This window comes from Cottoperca gobio, chromosome 7 (assembly GCF_900634415.1).
Source record: "Cottoperca gobio chromosome 7, fCotGob3.1, whole genome shotgun sequence".
NCBI classification, from domain to species: Eukaryota; Metazoa; Chordata; class Actinopteri; order Perciformes; family Bovichtidae; genus Cottoperca; species Cottoperca gobio.
Genome location: NC_041361.1, coordinates 22,512,152 through 22,534,912, shown reverse-complemented (window position 1 = coordinate 22,534,912; position 22,761 = coordinate 22,512,152). Strand labels below are relative to the sequence as shown.

Genomic DNA, 22,761 nt, shown 5'->3' with positions numbered 1-22,761 from the left:
GGGGAAATGTGGCAAGAAACGCTGCACAACCAAGAAAGATGACCGCAGCCTTAACAGCATTGTGAAGAAGAGTCACTTCCAGAATTTGGGGGAGCTTCAAAGACAGTGGACTGCAGCTGGAGTCCAGGTGTCAAAAGCCACTGTTCACAGACGTGTCCGGGAAATGGGCTACAATAGCCGTATTCCCATGGTCAAGCCACTTCTGAACTCAAGACAACGGAAGAAGCGTCTGACTTGGGCTATGGAAAAGAAGCACTGGACAGTTGCAGAGTGGTCCAAAGTCCTCTTTTCAGACGAAAGCAAGTTTTGTATTTCATTTGGAAGTCAAGGCGCCAGAGTCTGGAGAAAGGCTGGAGAGGAGCAAAATCCAAGTTGCTTGAAATCCAGTGTGAAGTTCCCACAGTCAGCGATGGTTTGGGGAGCCATGTCAGCTGCTGGTGTTGGTCCACTGTGTTTCATCAAGCCCAGAGTAAATGCAGCTGTGTACCAAGAGATTTTAGAGCACTACATGCTTCCGTCTGCTGAAAAGCTCTATGGAGATGAGGAATTCATTTTCCAGCATGATCTGGCACCTGCCCACAGTGCCAAAACCACCAGTAACTGGTGTACTGACCATGGCATTACTGTCCTCGATTGGCCTGCCAATTCCCCTGACCTGAACCCCATAGAGAATATGTGGGGTATTGTGAAGAAGAAGCTGAAAGACACCAGACCCAACAATGCTAATGAGCTAAAGGCCGCTATTGAAGCATCCTGGGCATCCATAACACCTCAGCAATGCCACAGGTTGATTGCCTCCATGCCACGCCCCATTGATGCAGTAATCCGTGCAAAAGGATTCCCAACCAAGTACTGAGTGCATTAATGGACATTTTCAAATGTTTGATTTTGTTTTGCTGTTATAAATCTTTTTTTTTACTTGGTCTGAGGAACTATTCTAATTTTTTGAGATAGGATTTTTGAGTTTTCTTAAGCTGTAAGCCATAATCGGCAATATTAAAATAATAAAAGGCTTGCAATATTTCAGTTGATTTGTAATGAATCCAGAATGCATCACATTTTTGTTTTTTTAATTGCATTACAGAAAATAAAGAACTTTATCACAATATTCTAATTTTCTGAGACAGTCCTGTAATGCCTTGTCTTGCTAAAGCTCCATTGGGTTTCACATTTTGTTGGACTGGTCCAAATGACATCTGAGTTTCACAGTCACTGATGTCGTCATTTTTGCCCCAGTGTTTGTGACGTTTCACCATTACCATGCAGCACCACACATTACATTATTATGTCTGTGAAACAAAAAGGTAAACAGTTTGAGGCCAGCTTTAATATTGAAACTTTTTCAGTCCCCTTTTTATATTGGTTATACATATAAAAAAAAAAAAAAAGGTTATTTGGAATCTGGATTTTCTTCATCTTAAAGCCACTATTTTCGGAATTTCAGATATTCTATGTGATTATAGCATCTTTATTATTCTGTATGTTTTTGTATGCGGACAAATAAGCCAGCCTACGTGATAATTTGGTACTTTCAAACAATAACTGCAGTGTTCTAGTTCAGAACCATTGTGGTTCTACCACTATGGAGGGTAAGTGTACCCCTATACTGTTTCTGGAGAGAAGCAGTTATTTAGCAATCTGTAATGATTTGGTACCCCGATTAATAACATTGCTAGCTAAACGTGGTGATCGTCATCTCCAGTGAGTGCACAACAGCTGTGTACAATTTGAGATGGCGCTACCCAGTCGAAATTCACGCACTATGCAAGTGTTCACGGTGTACGACATGGCAGTGTACTAACGGTAGTATCCAAATTGAGACACAGCAACTGCATTTAGTTGTAGAGGCAAACAGTCTGGGCTGCTCTTCTTGTGTTTAACTTTGACCAGTAGCTTCAAGCATGTGTTTTCCTAACTAATAATTTACTGCTAGTACTACAGTTGCTGTATTCAGATGTGTAGGTGGTCAAAATGACAGGCTAGCACTTTGAATCCAAGTGGAATTCAAAGCGACAAACATTGTTCTTGTGTGACCTCCCTGTGACTTATTCCTTTTGATTTGTTAAGGTTCTTTGTGAGATTGACAGTGATGCTTTTGTTTTGTTTTTGTCAGGCCAGAGCAGTCAGCGGTATAAAAGGGCTGTTTCACAGAAACCCAAAGCAGGCTTCCCTGGACAGCCATGCTGCTGCACAGCACGGCCGTAAGCACCCGTTCGGTGCCCACCTCCTGCGCCGCACTGCCAGCGCACCCACCAAAGGCCAGCCCAAATTCAAGAAGGGCTTCCCAGAGATCGCCATCGACAACAAAGACTACAGCTCAGAGGGCGCTAGTGAAGAACGAGAGTCTGAGGACAGGGAAAAGGCCTCTGCTGCTGCCTCTCACCAGCCCACACCACCACAAATCCGCAACAGGGAACCACTGGCATCTCACCAAGCCAAGGGCCCTTGGGAACGTCCTGACACCAATGGGGCATTTCACCATGAGGAGGGTAAAGGTAAGAGCCCACTTTTTGCTCAGCGAACAGCCATGACTGAGCCTCTGAAACGGGCCAGTCGGCTCCACTTTAATGACCCGCTGGACATGAAGCCAGGGGTGTTTGCCCGCGTTGCACTTAATAGCTCAGGCAGGGTGGGGATGTCCTCCAACTGTATCACATGTGTGATCGGCTCCAAGGACAGTCCAGAGGCTGAGAGAAAGGGTCACGTGAAAGAAAAGCAGGGCTGCAAGTCCAAAATGGCAGATGGGGAGAGACGGGAGAGTAGTACTCTCACCACCTCGACCAAGAGACAACTTCAGCCAGAGCCCATAGCCATGTCCCAGCCCCTTGCTGCGCAGACAGAGTCCCAGCAGACTCCTCCCCTCCCCAAGTCATGTGCAGAGGCCCAGTTTCAGTACTCGCCCAAGGCTCTCCTCCGACCTATCCCCTTCCCTAGATCCAAAGCCAGGCAAACTCTGGGTGCCCAGCACATCCGACTTCAGCCTGACGCATCACAAAGGAACGCCCGATCTTGCAGTGTTCCCCGAAGATGCTCCCCCAACACTGTAACACCAGTGCACAGCCTCACACCAAACTGCAGGACCAACCTTTGTTGGCAGCAGGCAACGCCCCCCAATTATGGTGCTGTTTGCGACTCAACGTTCGCCCCGTTTACAAATGATAATGCAAATGAAGGTCTCTCGCTCAATGACTGTAGCAGCTGTGACAGCTTTTGCAGTCTGAGCAGCTTGGAGTCGCCTCCTTTGCTGCCGCCACGTTCTGTCCTGGACAGCCGCAAGAGGGCTGTCGGCACCCTGCAGCGCGAGATGAATGCCCTGTTTGCCCAGAAAATGGAAGAGTTACGCCATAAGTCCCCCATGTTCTTCGCTGGTAAGATTTGTGTGAGGCAACATTAGCAATAACCCAGTAGCTGCTGTGTAGTGGCTGTAGAGGACCTTGTATATCCTGTAGACTCCAGTTAGCCGCTATACATCCCAAGGCCTTGAGTGTTTGGTAGCATAATGCTGTCAGAATCATCCCTTTGTTGTAGTATACACCTTGCCATCGTGTCCCTGATAGTTTGAGGACAATTTAATGTCCAATGTATTTTTTTTTTGTCGTTGCCAATTAGTTCAGTTCTAGCTTTTGTAGCTCTCACTTAAGTCCCAAAACTGATTCCTATTTCAATCAATTGATTCCAATTTTGGAATTTTCCAAAATATTTTCTCAATGCCTTAAACTACTGTATCTGATACTACCCCCCATGCTTGACAGATGAGAGAAGTGGTAAGTTTTAACTTAACCAAGTTACTTTGATGCATGTAGTCTAAAGCGACATAATCACAGAACTCGAAGCACACCCTGACAATATTGGGGGTCAAACCGTGTTCCAAACTGTTTGACATGTGAACCAAATGATGACAAATAATAACTTCAGTCTTGGCTTGGTTGGATTGGTTTGTTTGTTCAAAAGTGTGAGTTCCACCTTGAAAGCTCATGTTTGTTTAGCTATATGCTAGTTATCAAGGTTCTCTATAAACTCCTCATTGGCTTGCACATAAAAAAACCTCAATAAATAAAAAAACAAAGTAATAATTTAAGACTTTAAGTCATTATCCAATTTTATCAGATGATTGTGAGTTCAACACAGACTCTAATTCACTTAAAGTAATCATGGTAACAATACAGTTCAAACTTATGAAAGTATGCACTGCATTATTGGGCTGTGCTGCATTTAATGAAAATTAATTATTTTCTTTATATGGAGAAGCTAATTTAATACCTTTCAAAATAATGCAGTCCAATCCACCATCATAAACTACAGCCTCTAATAAGCTAAAGTATAGTGATATCCTTAAGTGTAGTAGTTCACATTCAGTGGACAGTGTTTGGAGGACATGGCCTAGAACAACTGAGCACCGGCAGGCACTCACATCTGTGCTGCGTCCAGGGGAAACCCCTCTTCCTCCTTTACATGACATATTTCCAATTCCTGCTGAACACCAGCTGCTCTACCCAAACCCACTCCCTCTCTGTTTATCATGTGATGGCCATCAGTGATTTTACTATAAAATGAATCTAGTGGGGAAAACCAAGTATGTTTAGGAAGTTGAAATTAAGTTTTCTGGCTTCAATACAATAGCTGATGTGTGCTGACATCTGTTAATCATATAATGCAGGCTGATATTGTGCATGTTACTAGTCACTTCTATCTTAGCAGCTTTACCTCACGTCTTTCTTTTGACTGTAAAACAAATACTGTGATATTTGTTCTCATGTCGATTTGCAGACCATTTGCGATGACTTCTCTTGTTAAGATGCTTTCTCTGTCCTATTTAAGCTGTTTCCTTGCCTCCATTATCCTTTATCTTTCCAGTTTTGCTAAACTCCTTTTTCCTCTGTCCCTTTTGCACGCTCTCTCTGTTACTAGTGCAGAATTGAGGGGATGACCAGAGCCAGGTAAACCGCTGAATGCATGCAACCTTTAAATACACCCTGTGCACCTCCACCTTCACTTCGCCCATCAGTCTCTCTCTCACCAGCCTGCTCATTATCCATATGTCACACCTGTGTGTGTAGGGGGGGACTCTCTTTCGCCAGAGGAAAACACAATTCATGAAATGTTGTATTGTGCACAGAATCACTTGTCAGTGTGTTCTTGTCTGTACAATGTGTTGTGGTTTATAACAACTTATACACAACATGACAACAAGGCAATGCATCCACACAAAGCTACACAAATAAGATTTAAATTCCAATTAATTATAATTTTATGTTCAAGCGAGAAATATCTTGAACTTTGACAATCATTATAACGCAGGTCCACATACAAGCTTTTTTTTAAAGGTGTCCCACATTCACCATCAAATAGTCAAACAGAGCAAAATCCATTTGTTGATGAAGGCCATTAGATGCAGTTGAAAGCTCAGGTAATGCAAGTAATAGGATTTTGACTATATCTCCAAATTTTCTCAGCACAACAGATTTGTCTGTGTCGAAGGTAATGTGAGGCTGGACCTTAACATATATTCTTAACCTAAACTGGAGATCCGCCATTCAGAAGAGAGATCAGAAAGTTCTCTTCTCTTTTTTTGGAGCAAGGCAGTGGAAAATGTAAACATGGAAATCAACAGTCACGGAGAAAACACAGCCACATGGAGCAGAACGTGAATCCCTTCTCCTTAAATTTATCTCGGTCAACTTTATTTAGCATATTATGTATATTCACTTCTGCCTAGAAGTCAACCAAACATCGTCCAAGTCAGTCCTCTCCCACTTGTTTACCTGTGTCCATCTCAACAAAGGCAGGCAGCCCATAATTTCTGCCTTTTGGTTCACTTCCTGCAATTAGGTCAGATTATGTTCTCACTGAAATCCAACCGGTTGTTTTGGTCAGCACTAACGTACGATTAGCTTAGTCACAACTGCCCAAACACACCAGGGGTTGAACCGCACCAGAGTTTGATTAAAACGGACCACTATAAATGTCTGCTTGCACACGAAAATTTGCTCAGTGCAGAAAAGCAAGCTGTATAAAGCTGATTGGTCACATCTAATAATAATTTCATGAGGTCGGTATCCAAACTGATAAAACCCCTAATTGGATTAGTGCATACCTAGTTTTCAAGTTTTCATACAGTTATCACTTTTACAGCCAAAAGGCTTTTAGTGACCATGGAGGACAGTGATACATTTATTCTGTCTTTCCACAGATTGTTCCACTGTGCAGAAACCAGCTCCTCTTGCACTAAACTCTGACGAAGCCAGAAACACTTGCGTCATCTGCTCCTTCTCCACTCCAGAAGACCGTCTGTCTTTACATCACTCCTCATCTACACCACTATCCTCAGCATCCACAGCAATAAATGCAGATTCCCTATTGGCCATTCCTTCAAATGGGGTGGTATGCAGTCCTATCAAGGTGAGTGGAGAGCATATGAAACCATCTACCCTTTCCAGAACCACGTCACTCCCTCTGACAAACCGTTCTGAGAAGACTGTACCATTGCAGTGTAGTCAAGACATCCAGACCAAGAGAGGCACTCAATTATTCATGGAGCACTCACCAAAACAGAAGGAAAACCAAGAAAAAGTGACTGAAAAGAAAAATGATAGAGTAGAGTTTAAGTCTGGCCACAGAGTGAAGCCTTCTGCTGTAGCTGTGTCCACTGAAGCCCCTGTGGTCCCTGCAGTTGAGACATCCCAGGCCAGGAGAGCACTTTTTAACTATCATCCATCACACACACAAGTACGAAGAACCAAAAGTGAGGGCCATGTTCTGGTGGCTGTATCCTCAAATGGGCAGGCCCAGTCAGCAGTACCAGAGGTCTGCACGGATGCTACCATGAACGACCGCCTTTGGAGCAAGTTGGAGCCAGGCAGCCACCGAGACAGCATGTCCTCCTCCTCTAGCATCTCTTCCAGTGACACTGTCATTGACCTGTCCCTGCCTAACCTGGCCAGGAAGAGCCTCAGCAGCCTTCCCACAGTCAGCAGCACCTGTGATCCTCACTGGGTCAACTGTCGTCGCTCAGCATTAGTCTCCTACGATGCCCTGCGAGTCAGCAAGAGCAAGTCAATCCCCAATCTTCAGCAAAGTCAGTGCCCCAGAGATGAGCTTAAGCCCCGCCCCCTACAACCTGATGAAGCTTTTGTGGACTCACCCAGCAGACTGACTCACAGGAGGCACACCTGGAGCCGGCTCTACATGGAAGGGCTTAAGCAATCATCAGCCAGCAGACAGTCCTCTGCGGCTACAACCCCAACAGTTACAGCTTCCATGTCCAAAAGCCTCGGGGATCTGACCTCTGATGACATTTCCTGTAACTTTGACAGTAAGTACCACAGTATCAGTCGCAGCTTCATTGTTAAGCCAAACAGGGGCCGACTCCGCAAAGGAAGCCCGCAGAGGTCTCGGCCACCCAGCGACCTCACAGAGCAACTACGGAAGCTGACTGATGTGGAGCCCCTGACTGCTAGCGACTTTGCCCCAGAAACCAAGCATACTGAGTCACAGGAAGACTTTGTGGATGAGTCCCTGGGGCGAAGGACCTCCTCGAGGAGCCAAAGCAGGGTGCGCTACATTGCAAACAGGGCCAAGAAGGCCCAGGAAAGACAAAGGCTTCAGGGCCTGGTGCAGGGGAGAAGTGCAAGCTTTAGCCTTACTGGTAGCATTGGGAGTGGAAGCATTGAAAACCCCATTGAGGAGCGGGGGAACCCCGAAGGTGCGTGTTGCGTAGTCCAGAGTCCCTGCACCAGCCTGGACCTGCTGAATCAGCTCACCCCCCTAGGAACCCCCTCACCTACACAGCCCCAGTCCTCCCCAAACCCAGAAAACGGTGAACTCTTTTTCATGCTCAAACTCTAAGAACTGGCTGACTTGGAACTAAGTGTGAGAGACACAGCCAGAAACTTGTGTTTGCCATACAGTCAAGCTTTTCTCAAGTAGACTTTTTTTTTTAAGTTGCATATCTTGCAGAAAATCTCACATATGGTTTCAAATTAATTCTACATCCTGAGGTTTCGCAAGATCGATTTTTAACCTGTCCATTGAAAAAAACACTGTCTTGAAGCTACTGGACAGCAGTTCTTCTAAAAGCAACTACTACAGCTCTGCCATCTGTTTGCACCTAATTTTAGATAATTGCCAGAACGTATTTAGTGAGAGACATCAGGAGTTTTTTATAAAATGATTTATGTTGTTGATCTACTCATGTTTGATTTACTTTTTTTCATGTTACATGCACATACAGTAGCAATAGATCACAACTAAAGGACAGGATATTAAATGACCCATTCTGCTTATCTACTTGAACTGTAATGGTGTACTTTTTATCTGAAAATGAGAAACTTAATTTCAATCATGTATCAGCCCATCCAGCTACTAGCAATATTTAGAAAATGATGGCATGGTGTCATATTAAAGTTTGTTTGAAAATGTAATGCTAAAAGCTGAGGCTTGTCTATTGTCTTTGCTGAAAAATGTTTTTAAGAGTTTTTACTACAATGCAGGATCAAATGTCTTCATTTTTAGTATTCTAAGTGTAGTGGTTACATTGTAATTTGAACAACTGCCAATATTTTACAAACCTTTTCCGATATGTGGCATGTCACAGCACTGAGATGATGTAATTAAAGCAGTGGTAGACTACTCCATACCAAGTTTAGCCCTTTTTAATTGACTGCATGTATTGTATGCACTGTAACGTTTATCCTAAGGCTGTGCTTTATTTTACAAATACTTTTTTTATATGAAGATTTGTTAATATTCCAAAAAAATGTTGGGATCGGCTGATGGTGGTCACAAGAGCATCATATCTGAAAGTCTGTTCTCATTGGTCTGTGGTACTAATACAAGATGAAAATGATCTGTATCAAAGCACGTTTATTTGTCGACCTGCTGTATTGTTTTGCACTGCCGTGCCAGTTGTTTGTGCAAGATTTTAGGGACAATATATAATTCAGACAATGTGTAATTATGACCTGAATAAATCTCCAATTAATATTATTGAACGTTTCACATCTCATTTATTTCATGTACACTTAATTAACCAACAGCTGTCTTGGTTCAGAAACAAAGACGTGTTGTTAATGAACCAGTGAAGCTGAGCCTTATGCAAGCTGACATGAAAAGGCCATTGGCCTTGGTTTTGGCAGGGTCTGTTTGCTGCTCTAATTTGCCCTGCAGGGATGGAGAATGTTGTGGAATAAAGACTTGAGACTGCACAAGAGACGCCATGCTCAACTGGGAGATAAAAAACCCTATATTTTCGTATTATCGCTTGCCACCCAAGATCTGATTTTTAGATTATAAAACTTTTGTGAACCCTAGAATGCAGTATATGGTATAAAATCCAGTCATACTTTGCCAGGTTTTGTAAATTCCCCGAAAAAAATCAAATTTCCTTGTCAAAATTGAAACTCATTTTCAAAGAGCACGTGTACAATCTTGGACACAAATTGTCAACTGAAACCTAATATAACAGTAGTAATGGATTCATGCATATCTTTTTGAGGAAGCTAATGGAAATGAGCTTCCTTTTGAAAGCCCCTGTAACCCATGAAGACTTTCCCAGGACACAGATTTGTCAGTCAAAGGTTTGTCCAGTCTGTGGTTTCCAAAGCTGATGACCACCTCTGGCGAACTGTCAGACACTGTCAGGCCCCTTTCTAAGCACTGTAAGACTTTGTGAAGCGCAACATGCTCATTTTAGCACCATGGACTCTGCTCCAGCCAGCACACAATCACAAAAGACGGCTTCATTAGGATTCTGAGCCATATTTATCTAGACAATTTGGCATGGCTGAGCCCATGAACTGAAACCTCCAGGCCCTTTATATCACTTCAGGCCTGAAAGAATGTTTTTGTCTCAGTGAACGCAGCCCCTCCCTTTTAAGGTGACATCACTGCCTATTTTTGGAGGTGTTTTGCAAATCAATTTGTGAGCTTCTGCTAAAATAAGTAGGGATCTTCTAAGGCACAGGACAGGTTTCTGTGAATAATTATTTAATATGAGTTACAGCAGATTATGTCATTTGTGTTTGGGGATTGGAATAGTTGTAACAGATACAAAACATTGTAAGATGATTAAAAACAGTCCCTCAGGGTTTGTCGGGAGGTAGGGAAAATGTACTCCAATCCATCCATCTGTAAAATCATTGTAACTGTAATTGCACAATAAGTACACACAAAATAGACCTAACTAAGACATGTAATGTATTGTAATTAATTCGGTTCATTTTATTTATTTGTATCAGTTGGAATGATGGGAGGAAGAAAAACATGGTTTGCCTCAAAATCTAAATCATTCATATAAAAATGAAGGTGTAGATTACATCCTGTTTTAATAATGATATCACTGTTTAAACTTTTTTTTTTGCTAAAACCTCTGCTCAACAGTCGCACGTTTATTCTCTCTTTGAGGTTCTATCTCCTCCCTGCCTGTGCTCCCCAATATAAACCCCCACTAAATTATTCGGCACATAACCCTTCCCACTGCCCACTTTCGAGACTTGTTGGGAATTTCTTACACATCTTTCCTGGAGTCGTCCTTCACACATCAAGGTTTTAATTCACACAGCAACTGATTCAACTGAGGTAAGGGAACTTTTTGTTTTATAACATAGTGAGACTATTTGTATCCACTTTTTATTGAAGTACTTTCTATTATTAGCAAAGTGTTTTTCATCACTGGGTAAAAATACATAATTAAAAATACCTCTGAAATGATCGTGACTGTTAGATGCTCTTGGGTAGACGACGTAATCGTATTTTAAATAATGTGATTTCAGGGTCTTGGCAAAATGACAAACTGCATGGCTTTGTCCTTCTTTGTGGCAGCCCTGACGGCATGGATGGTCACGGCGGGTAAGACTAATACACACAACCTGGCACTGCCACACATAGTAGTATACGGTTCATTTGGGTCAATATATCACATTAAGGACCGTCATGATTCATGTTTTTTGTTGCAGAATAACAGTCTTCATCTACTAGCATTATGCTGAACTGGAATATGTTGTGATGGTTGAAAACCTGCTCAACTTCTGTAAGCAGCAGGCCGACCTAAAGTATCAAACCCAGCAGCCACCGCTCAAATCCACACATGCTTTGCGATGTTTTTTAGAATTGTATTCGACCGCTTGTAGTTGTTCAATCATGAACTGGTTAAAACTGATTAAGGTGCACAGTCCCAAACAAATATGTGCGCTATATAAAACCAGTCCATTTTAAAACACAGCATTGTACTTGGGGTTATTAGATCAGGAGGTGGGGTTTATTGATTCAGCACTTATGTTGGACCCAGAGTGGATTTCTTTTTTTTTTTTATACCTTTTAAAAAAAGAAAAAATAAGTTTTCTTCTGAAATAAATATTTTTGTTGCAAACAATGTTGTTTTAGTATCTATTCAGGCTTCTTTTGGGACCCTAAAAACCCTAAGCCTGCATATTTGTACTTTGTTCTAATTTATACTTTGACCAAATTCTGTCAAACAATTTCGCCAGTTAGTCCTATCTTAGTGCTTTGTGTTGCAAGATGCTTTATGGTTTCACCCATTAAAGTTTTTCTCAGCCAATTAAGTAATTCCCTCCTCCAGAGCAGCCCTGCTTCTGCAAACTGTATGCAGAGTTAAAGCCCAGCTCGGTGCCAGCGGGCTCTGGCTGGGTTACGCTCCTAAGTGATTCCTCACATTTGATTATCTGCCCGCTGGACTGCTGGACTGCTGGACTCCTATCAAAGCACAGAAGGGGCAGCATCCACCCATTTCTCACCAGTGGAGGGGCTACCTCCTTGCTGTGGTCCACAAAGCACTGTGATAAATCAATTAACCATGTGGGGGGGGTGGGATAGAGACTCTGCAGGCAGGCGGTGAACTGACAGGCATCTCCGCAGATCGTAGGTCCTGCCATCTTCTCTAGAGGAGGCTGATGGGGTGTCATGAGCTTTAAATGACCCAACCAGGCCCGCTTTTGTTATGGCATGCAATTATGAGGAACTTGCACCCCTGGCACCTCCGCTTACCCCCCCTCCCTTCTCCGACCGACCCTGGCAGGGCATGTTAGGGCGTGCTGGACATGCTGCGCATGCAATTGGTCACAGTTACAGCTAAAAGAAAACAACTCTGAGTGTCATGGGGAAAGTCAGGCATGGGGTTCGGGGTTCAGCCCCTGCTTGGATTACATGGATGGGGGGGGGGTTGGCGTCTACAAAGCACATCCTTAAGGGTCGGTTCCCCACTTCATCCCCCTGAGGAGGCCCAGTTACCCTCCCTCGTTTTACCTTGCAACGGGCCCCTCAGTATGGAGCCCCTTTCTCCAGGTCTCCTGAAAAACAACCGCCACAAAGACTGTCATTGTCCTCCAGTGGCTGTTTGGCTTATTTATTACTGTAGCGGAGAGAAAAACACATGAAAGGGACTCAAAGCAACAATATACTTCATTAGACTTTCAGAAGCCGCTCTGCGCATAAGCTTGTAGACATGAAACCAAACCCCTATTAAGCCAAAGAACAGGCTTAGACTAAATCCTCTCATCTTTGTTTTGCTACTCATTGCTTGCTTCATTACCGGAATCCAAATTTTATTGTGGTGCTTGTCTTTTTTTCTTTTCATTCTAGATGCCAAGGAGTTATCCATCACCACTATAAAGGTATTCTCTTTTTGTTCCCCCATTTCACTCGAGGATGCCAAGGTGGCAGTGGCCTTGTTCAACTGTGAAACACATTAATTTAGTTACAAGAGCAGTTCTGGTTCACTGCAAAAAGGTTTTTAATTTTGTAGTTTGGACACCATTTCTCTCGTTAAAAATACACCGCCAACACTGACTAAGTTAATTGCAAAGACACTGAACATCCAAAATGTCAATAAACACAAGCAGTCAGACAATCAGATAGAACACAGCCACACTTTGGAAGAGGATTTGGAATATCAACCTTAGGCTGATTCTATTTGTAAACAACGATTACAGATTCAGCTTCTGATATACTCTTTTTATTAACTACTTGTTCATAGGGGCATGGTGGCTATCCCATGAGAATAATGCCTTCTTTCAGAATGTTGGTTTTGCCCCGCAGAAATTATTGTTACACAAGATAAGATTTAGAGTAAAATATACGATAAAGCAGGGTATGCTTTAGGACGGGGCAACCTCGTGATTGAACTGTTGGATCAGACAGATGGTCTGACAGCTCCTTTGTCTTACCTCGGCTGACTTGTCCCCGTGTTCCCAGATCTCAACAATGCTTTCGATTAGTACAATGATATCATAAATGATATATAAAAACTAGGAAAATAAGACAAGGGCCAATCCATCTCATTTCTTTCTTTCTTTTTTTTTTTTTTTTAAACCTCAAACAAGTGAAACAATTTTCCAGTCCAGAAATCAATTTTTTTTTAAACTGTTCCAGAGATAAGGATCTCCATCTTGAAACTATTTATCATTTAAATACTACTAGTTTCACACTTCACATTCTGTAAATAGTACACTGTACTCTTTAAATAATCTTACTCTTAAAATAAACCTTTGCACAAATTAAGAAATAACCCACATTATAAAATTATACATTTTTCATCCAAAAGCAGCAATTTGATTTTACAATCGATTTTATCTTTAAAAAAAAATTAATTTAAAAAAGATATTCTCTCCATCACCGTCACTGCTGCTTCAGCCCAGTTCCCCCAACATGATCACATGATTGAAATTAGGTTGTTTGTTCTGTGCTACTCAGCAAGACCCGTACATCATGAGCGTAGGCTCAGAGCTGGAGGGCTACTGCATCGACCTGATCTCTGAGCTCTCCAAGAAGCTGGGCTTCAAGTACAAACTGCACCTGGTGAAGGACAACCGCTACGGGTCCATGGACTCCAGTAGCACCTGGAACGGCCTGATTGGTGAAATCATCAGAGGGGTGCGTCTGAGAATATGCAACAGCACTGGCTCTTCTTAAAATGTGATGCAGTCAATAAGCAGTACATACACGTGGTGTGATTTACAGTATGCGATTTGTGTTTTAGCCTTTTCTCAAACACAGACCTGTTTTTACGGTCCGAAATTTCTCACTACAGAACACTTGGAGAGCTGACAAATTGTCAAATAAATATCCATGTACTTTAATTTACATGAGTATAGCTTTATGGTTATGAACTTTTAAAGCAGCTCTAAATTGGTTTAAATGATCTTAGGTCTACGTATGGAACCATGTGGGACCCCATTCTGGTGCACTCAGTAAAACCTGAGACCCAACATTTTCAAAAACATATAAATATATGAAACTTTATTAAATAAATAATCACGTTAATTAATGTAGTTCAATTTGTAAACCAACCACATAAAATTGATCAACTTTTTAAATCATTTTCCATACCTTACAATTTCTTCAAAAAAAGATAGTCCTGACACAAACTACGTTCTTGAGGGCAAACATACTTTATACAGTATTTGCCATGCACATTGTTGATTGTAAAGAGTATAAAATACTATGTGCACTGTGTCACCACGTTGATCTGTGTGCCTGTACCCTGCATCAGGAGGCTGACCTGGCAGTGGCTCCGCTGACCCTCACCGCGACCAGAGAGCAGTTTGTGGACATGACCACCCCCTTCATGCAAACAGGACTCGGCTTCATCACGCGCAAAGACATGGCCTCTGAAGAGAGCTGCTTCAGCCTGCTGTCACCCTTCTCCACCCACATGTGGGTTGGCATCCTCATTGCATTCCTGTTAACAGGTGTCTGCATCTTCCTGGTGGGCAGGTAAGTGTCCAAATGTCTCCACAGAACTGTCGGCTGATATAATATCTCCATCCATTTTTTGGGGGGGATTTTTTACGGGTGATGTTAGAGTTTGTTATCATCTTTTAATAGGACTGTTTTTATTGTAATTAGACTGATACAGGTCAGGTGTTATTTGTCAGTTACCAAACAGTTCATGTGCATCACCACCTCCTTCTGGACCCGCGGGAGGGCCGACCCCGATAACATGAAGTCGGGAAAACAAAGGCTGATTGTGATCTGTATTTAGATTTGTGATTGTGATACCTGTGGCTCATGTGGCTTAGTGTGGATGATGATCTGGATTTTATGTGAATACAAGACACTCGACTTGACACATGTAAATGGGGTCGAAGATACATTTTTTTCAGTTGCTCCAATGTAGGAGGAGTGGGGGATGCTTTTACATGTTTTTGTACTAGGGCATACACATCCTCATAGATTTTACAAAATTCAATACAATTCTATTATGATGATTTATAATAACATCTGTAGAATATTTTGTGGCCTTGGCCCGGGGCTACTGCCTTAACAGCGCTGGTTCTGAGGCCTTTCCTTTTTCTGCAGGATCAGTCCCACTGAATGGGCTGTGCCAGAGACAGAGGGGCACAGCTTCACATTGCTGCACAGCTTCTGGTACATCACTGGAGCTCTCACCCTGCAAGGTAACGCTGCTGCTGTCTCTTTCTTTATGCTTTCTCAGAATAAATACGCTGCACCTCAACCTTATTATTGTACAGTACGATACAATGGCTTGAACAGCATTTTATCTTCTATATTTAGGATTTACAGTACTGTAGTGTAAGGGTATACCCTAAAATACATTATCTACATTTACAATCACAGTATATTTAATAAAACTATATTAAACTACAAAGGAATTGTTACTACATCATTTCTAATTCCTGCAATTTAATACTTTTTTTTGCTATTCGTATAATCGAAGTGGAAATACTTTGTGTGGATGAGAAGGCTTTAAAAAAAAAAAGCATTATTGGATGAAAACATTTAATTTTGCAATGCAACACTTATAAAATTCAATGATGAACCTATTCAATGCTTGGTACATGTGATGCACCATGCATTACCTCCTTTTACGTTCTCAATGTTAATAAAATGAAAACATCATACACATTTCAAGGTTCAATAAACCCTGTATGCATTGTGTTAAATAAAGCGAGAGTTTATATCATGACGTTAGCTCTGGTTTTACTGCCAAACTGCAGTCCTGTGCAGCCACTTGACTGCCGTCTTTATCCTTGCAGGTGCTGGTCCTCACCCTAAAGCCCTTTCTGGACGTCTAGTTAGCGCCATCTGGTGGCTATTTGCTGTACTGCTTCTGGCCAGCTACTTTGGCAACTTTAACTCCAAGCTGCACTCCAACAACAAACACTTCTCCATCCAGAGTTTTGAAGACCTTGCAAACCAGAATGTGATCGATTATGGCACAGTCAAGGATGGATCCACCATGAATTTCTTTAAGGCAAATTCAGCAGATTCTAAATAGAGTTATAAGTATATAGAGTTTTTTGAAGTGACCCAGGAGGTAGAGGGGTCGTCCACCAGTCGGAGTGTTGGTAGTTTGATCCCCGGCCCCTGCACTCCAACATGTCGAGGTGTCTCTGACTCTGAATGAATGTGTGAATGCTGAAAAGTGGTATATAAATGCAGTCCATTTACCATAGTCATAACATGTGATCTTGATATCTTGCACACTTAGAATGCAGTCTTGAGCACATGAAAATAAAAAATATTTTTGCATTGTTTTGTTTCCCAGAATTCCAACAATCCCATTTACCGCCGTATCTACCAGCACATGGAGCGTAAGAAGAGCTACGTGTCCAACATGGAGGAGGGGGTTCACCGTGCCCAGGAGGGAAACTTTGCCTTCATCGGTGAAGCTGTGTCCTTGGACTTGGCAGTGGCTCACTACTGTAACGTTTACCATTCACAGGAAGTCATCGCGATGAGAGGTTACAGCATCGCTGCACCTATAGGTGAGTCATCTGGACCACGCGGGATGTTTTTACCGCTGTCAAAACAGGGTTTGAACTTCATTCTTAAACTCTCTTTTTTTCATTCTTCACACAACCTGGGTCACTTTTTGAGTGTGCAACAGAGTGGAGCAACTGTCTGAAAGTGCACTCCATTAACCCCATTTGTATGCTTCTTCTAGTAAAAACACTAGTTGAATTTTCTTATTGATTATGCCTGTATTTATAAATGAAATTCCAAAATCATGAATACAACTGAAACTGCAAATGTGACGGGGACAACTACTTGAATTGGCCCTTTCCTGTTTCACATAATAGTATCACAGCTCACAGCTCCTTAAAGAATGTTTGTTTGTAGTTTGGTGTGGAAGACCTCAAGCCAATCTAAAAACTTTGGGATGAACTGTAACACCAACTGTGTCAGACCTTATCACCCAACATGAGTTTTGAAGCTCATTGATGCTCTTACTGACTGACTGAATGGCAGCAAATTCCTGCAGCCAAGTTCAACATCTGATGTAAAGCTTGAAACCAAAACAGTGGAGGACGTTACATCAGCACGTTAATGCTCATAGTCTCTTTCTTCTATCACCGCTTTGTTCCGCCAGGTTCCCCGCTGATCAAAAACCTAACCACGGCAATCCTCCAGCTCAGTGAGTCTGGTGAGCTGAAGTACCTGCGGGACAAGTGGTGGGCTACCAGCTGCATTGACACTGACGGGGCCCACGCCTCCGAGGCCCTGCAGCCCCATGACCTGCAGGGGCTCTTCCTCTTCCTGGGCCTGGGACTGGGTGTCGGGCTCCTGCTGGCCCTGCTGGAACTCGTATCCAGTGCCCACAACCAAGCTAAGGATGGCAAGGTAGGGGAAGAGTATCACACAATTGGTGAGCCCCTCTAGCGCCACCAACAGGCTGACATTTATGTTTTTTACTGAAATATGAACTGGATGGATTCTGGTGAAATTTGGTAATTGCATTCTATTGAATTATTTGGACTCTGAGGGTTCTCTGACCTTTCCTCTAGCACCATCATGACTTCCTCCGCTGCATTTAGTGTGGGGACTGCCCATTATTCAAATGACCTAATATTCACATCTGTTTGCTGCAGGGGGAGTGTGTATTTTCTGAGCAATAGGCCTTCGGAACAATGGGCATGTTTTGGTATAACGGGCTGTCGGACAAAATGGGCTTTCAGTCCAGAAATATTGGGGTTTCGGAATATCGGGCCGTCCGAACAAAGGCATGGCACCACTTTGTGTTTAGGGCTTAATACATGTTAGCATGCTAACGTGCTAAACTAACATGGAGAACATTATACCTGCTAAACATCATCATGTTAGCATTGTCTTTGTGAGCATGTTAGCATGCAGGCGTTAGCATTTAGCTCAAAACACTGCTGTACAGCCTCATAAAGCTGTTAGTGTTTGTAGACTCTTACTTTTGTTTTCTTTACCTTTTCTTCCACAGAAATCCTGCTGCTCGGTGTTGACATCAGAGCTAAACCGACGATTTGGCAGCAAGGGGGCGAGTACAGAGCAAGACGACTCCGACAAAAGCAAAGCCTAGAGGAAAATTGTACATGCTAGCTTTTGTAAAGATGGTGTCAGAGATTAGAAAAAGCTGAAAGCCATTGTCCTGTTCCATCAAACACACAAGCTTTCTTGTTTCCGTAGTATCAGCGGTGTGTAGTGTGTTCGGTCAGTGTGTTTCGTACTTTCTTAGAAAAGCTTGGTGACCACATGGGACACACCAACTTGCAGCTACAGTTTATTTAGCAACAAAACAAGGTTTATAGTTTCAAACTGCAAATACTAATCACATTTATTTTACTGAATGTTGTTGCATGTTATCAGATCCACATTCCACCCCCCCTACTAACGTGTGCATTTCTTGTTGAACTAGAATAGTTTTATAACCGTTCCAAATAAATCCTTAAATATCCCAAATGCTCTCTTTTGTTTCAAAGTATACAATACAACTTTATTGTTCACGGTGGAAGTTTGTTTTCATAGCAGGCCAACACATTATTAAGACATGTAACATTAGATAACATCGTAAAAGACAAGAATCAAGCATTACTGATCTGCATACTGGGAGGTGTTTTTCAGAAAAGTAGTAAAACCCCTCAGATTACATGTGTAAAGCTGCCCTTATCAATATTTTTATATTAATAGATGTAATAGCAATTTAAATGTCTACTGTTTAAATAATGTTCTAATAATGTTACAAGTGATGATCTGCCTATTTCTCTTTCTATGCATTTGCACAACTTTACAAATTCCCTTAGCAAGCCAGGATCAACTGCCTTGTCTTGTCTTATTGGGGGAGGCATTGTAAAACAGGACACAGATGGTCCTCTCTCTTTAGATTTACATACTGATTAACTCTCTGAGAAAGAATCTTGGGTGTGACATTTGTTTTAGTGTTTACATAACTGTTATCAAGGAGACGGTCAGGATACTATGTTGCTCCAAGAAACAAATGTTTATATACCCAAAGCTAAAAGGTTTGAGTTTCCCAGGACTGAGTTCATCAGATTGGAGGAGATGACCTTGCAAACATCAAAAGGAACTAATCTAACAGAGATCATCTTTGGTTTATTGCTTGTTTACAGTGAATAACAGATGTGCTGATCAATCACCTATTGACTGATGTTTTATTGTTCTATAGGTCATCAGCAGTCTGTCCCCTGTCCCCTGCTGTGTTTATCACTCAGTCACTAAAAAGTCAAGGAACAGGAGTGTATAAATTGTCTACAGACTATGTTGTATTCTGTAGAACTGGTGCCAATTTGAGATCTCAAATAAATGCACAAAAACAACTCTGTCTCTATCACCATTTATTTGACTTTATATACATCTCTCCAGAGTAAAGCAGGAAAACTTCCACAACATAGATCAATTCACTGCAGTTTACCTCAGCTCTACAAAGCTTTTTAGCTTATTGCTTTGCACAAGGTCCACATAATTACACAACTGTTACGGCCACGGCTTTATTTATCTGCGGGGATTACTTTGTGGATGCATGCACCCTATTTCCCTATTACAGTATATCTCAAAAGTGAGTACACCCTTTAGATTTTTGCAAATATTCTGTTATATCCTTTCAGGGGATAACATTATCCTACTGAAACTTTGATATAACTTAAAGTAGTCAGTGTGCTGCTTGAATAACAGTATAGATTTATTGTCCTTTGAAAATTACTCAGTACACAGCTGTTAATGTCTAAACAGCTGGCAACAAAAGTGAGTACACCCCATAGTGAACATGTCCTAATTGTGCCCAATGATGTTGTTTTCCCGCCCTGGTGTCATGTGACTCGTTAGTGTTACAAGGATTCAGGTGTAAATGATAAGCAGGGCTGTTAAATTTGGTGTTTTGGGCACAATTCTCTCTGAATGCTGGACAACATGGCACCTCATGGCAAGGAACTCTCTGAGCGGCTGAAAAAAAGGATTATTGCGCTTCACAAAGATGGCCTTGGCTATAAGAAGATTGCCAACACCATGAAAATGAGTTGCAGCACAGTGGCTAAGATCATACAGCGGTTTTCCAGGACAGGTTCCACTCGGAACAGGCCTCGCCAGGGTCGACCAAAGAAGTTGAGTCCACGTGCTCAGCGTCATATCCAGAGGTTGGTTTCCAAAAATAGACGTGCGAGTGCTTCCAGCATTGCTGCAGAGGTTGCAGAAGTGGGATGTCAGCCTGTCAGTGCCCAGACCATACGCCGCATACTGCATCAAATTGGTTTGTATGGCCGTCGCCCCAGACAGAAGCCCCTTCTGAAACCGATGCATAAGAAAGCCCGCAGACAGTTTGCTGAAGACAATGAATCCAAGAACATGAGTTACTGGAACCATGTCCTGTGGTCTGATGAGACCAAAATAAACCTGTTTGGGTCAGATGGTGTCCGGCGTGTGTGGCGGCACCCTGGTGAGGAGTACCAAGACAAATGTGTTTTGCCTACAGTCAAGCATGGTGGTGGCAGCATCATGGTCTGGGGCTGCATGAGTGCTGCCGTCACTGGGGAGCTGCATTTCATTGAGGGACACATGAATTCCAATATATACTGTGACATCCTGCAGCAGAGCATGATCCCCTCTCTTCGGAAACTGGGCCGTAGGGCAGTTTTCCAACATGATAATGACCCTAAACACACCTCCAAGATGACAACGGCCTTGCTGAAGAAGCTGAAGGTTAAGGTGATGGACTGGCCAAGTATGTCTCCAGACCTAAACCCAATTGAGCACATGTGGGGCATCCTCAAGAGGAAGGTGGAGGAGTGCAAGGTGTCCAACATCCGTGCGCTCCGTGATGTCGTCGTAGAGGAGTGGAAGAAGATTCCAGAAGCAACCTGTGCAGCTCTGGTGAATTCCATGCCCAGGAGGGTTAAAGCAGTGCTAGATAACAATGGTGGTCACACAAAATATTGACACTTTGGGCACAATTTAGACATGTTCACTATGGGGTGTACTCACTTTTGTTGCCAGCTGTTTAGACATTAACAGCTGTGTACTGAGTAATTTTCAAAGGACAATAAATCTATACTGTTATTCAAGCAGCACACTGACTACTTTAAGTTATATCAAAGTTTCAGTAGGATAATGTTATCCCCTGAAAGGATATAACAGAATATTTGCAAAAATCTAAAGGGTGTACTCACTTTTGAGATATACTGTATGTATGCAGATTAGAATGTTTGACCCCCACCCCTTGATTGGCTGCAGCGATACCTCTCCTCCCACCTTGATGTGGACAGAGTTGTGATTGGCGTGTACCTGTTCCGGTTCACCAATCCGAGGCCAACTCTTCAGTCGAGGCTGCTGGTGTTCACAGCCATATGTATTTCTGTTTGGTCTAAGACTATCGCGCTCCTATATAGAGTATTGAATGTTGTATATTGTGTATTGAACATGGCACAGTGTATCTCGTATTTCGTGCAAGCTGTTCACCGTCTGTAGATTGTGATAAGTTTGATCATCAGCGTGTTGAACAAGCTGTTTGCAGAGAGTTGCTAAGCACGCTAGGTGCTCCGTTGCTGTTTATGCCTTTGTATGTATTTCGTATTAATCCAGTTTTCACCCCCAGTTTTGTTTTAGAATTGTTTAGGTTGGGATTTATTTTTGTTAGTAGAGCCCTCCTTTTGTTGTATTTGACTCTTTAAAAGCAATTGATTGCCAATTGTCCATATTGTATTAATAAATGTACTTTATTTACCATAAACATCTGGTTATATGTTACTCCCTTTTCCCTTGCCGAGCCGGGTCGTAACACAACTCTGATGAACACACTGTACACTACTTACCCACCACCAAACACCGGACACAGGTTATGTTTTCAGTTTAGTTAGTCTGTTTGTTTTTAGCATGATTAAGGAAAAAATACTGGCCCGATTTTAATGAAACTTAGTGATAGGGCATTTGTGCTGCATTCATGTGATGTTGGAATAAACCGCAAAGGAAAATGCATGTGAACGACCCCTCAAATTGGAACAACTTGGAAACCGCTATGAACATTTTGTTAAATGCTCTCAGCAATAAAATATAATATATTTTTTGCTGACCACTGTAGGAGAAAGAAAATACTCAACTGTATGTCCTTATTACTGCAAGAAATCTGATGTTTTTCACATTTGTGTAGAGTGCATTATATGCGTATTTCCCCCCAAGAAATGTGTATTCAGTTACATCATGGTGGTGAACATAGTAGAGCATTTAGCAGCTAAAGTAACAGATATTTCAGTAACAACAGTGAATATTGGATATACAGTTCTGGTCACCATTATTGGCACCATGAAATTTAATTTTTAAGAACCTACCTGGACGTGGGGGTAAGAGGAAAATCGAAATCGAAAAGTTGGTGCAAACTGTGGAAAAAACACCACGTGAAACGTCCAAAGAGCTGAAGGCTGATTTGGAACAATCTGGAGTCATGGTTTCAACACGTACCATACGCCACACACTAAACCAAGAAGGGCTTTATGGGCGAAGGCCAAGGAGAATCCCACTGCTGAAAAAAATAAA

General features: G+C 42.3%; 2 protein-coding genes across 2 annotated transcripts in view; both read left to right on the top strand.

The window, feature by feature from the left end:
• LOC115011040 (1-phosphatidylinositol 4,5-bisphosphate phosphodiesterase eta-2-like) overlaps nucleotides 1–8,979 on the top strand; it is a 37,579-nt gene extending 28,600 nt beyond the window's left edge. The window contains exons 6-7 of the mRNA XM_029435970.1: nucleotides 2,068–2,495; nucleotides 6,191–8,979. Of these exons, the coding sequence (XP_029291830.1) occupies nucleotides 2,068–2,495; nucleotides 6,191–7,845 (2,083 nt within the window). The 3' untranslated portion in view covers nucleotides 7,846–8,979. The remainder of the gene's footprint in view (nucleotides 1–2,067; nucleotides 2,496–6,190) is intronic.
• A 1,448-nt stretch (nucleotides 8,980–10,427) lies between these two features.
• On the top strand, nucleotides 10,428–18,792 carry LOC115011462 (probable glutamate receptor). Its single transcript, XM_029436700.1, has 10 exons — nucleotides 10,428–10,575; nucleotides 10,770–10,845; nucleotides 12,595–12,626; nucleotides 13,705–13,884; nucleotides 14,504–14,727; nucleotides 15,313–15,410; nucleotides 16,011–16,228; nucleotides 16,523–16,742; nucleotides 17,348–17,598; nucleotides 18,206–18,792. The coding sequence occupies exons 2-10, from the start codon at nucleotides 10,782–10,784 to the stop codon at nucleotides 18,302–18,304; spliced, it is 1,386 nt and encodes a 461-aa protein (XP_029292560.1). The 5' UTR covers nucleotides 10,428–10,575; nucleotides 10,770–10,781; the 3' UTR covers nucleotides 18,305–18,792.
• The last annotated feature ends 3,969 nt before the right edge of the window (nucleotides 18,793–22,761 follow it).

Bases quoted from the DNA above. Each gene is read 5' to 3' on its own strand.
- LOC115011462 (XM_029436700.1), top strand. From the start codon at position 10,782: ATGACAAACTGCATGGCTTTGTCCTTCTTTGTGGCAGCCCTGACGGCA. The intron at 10,846-12,594 runs GTAAGACTAATA...TTTTCATTCTAG, and splicing joins GGCATGGATGGTCACGGCGG to ATGCCAAGGAGTTATCCATC. The intron at 17,599-18,205 runs GTAGGGGAAGAG...TTTCTTCCACAG, and splicing joins ACCAAGCTAAGGATGGCAAG to AAATCCTGCTGCTCGGTGTT.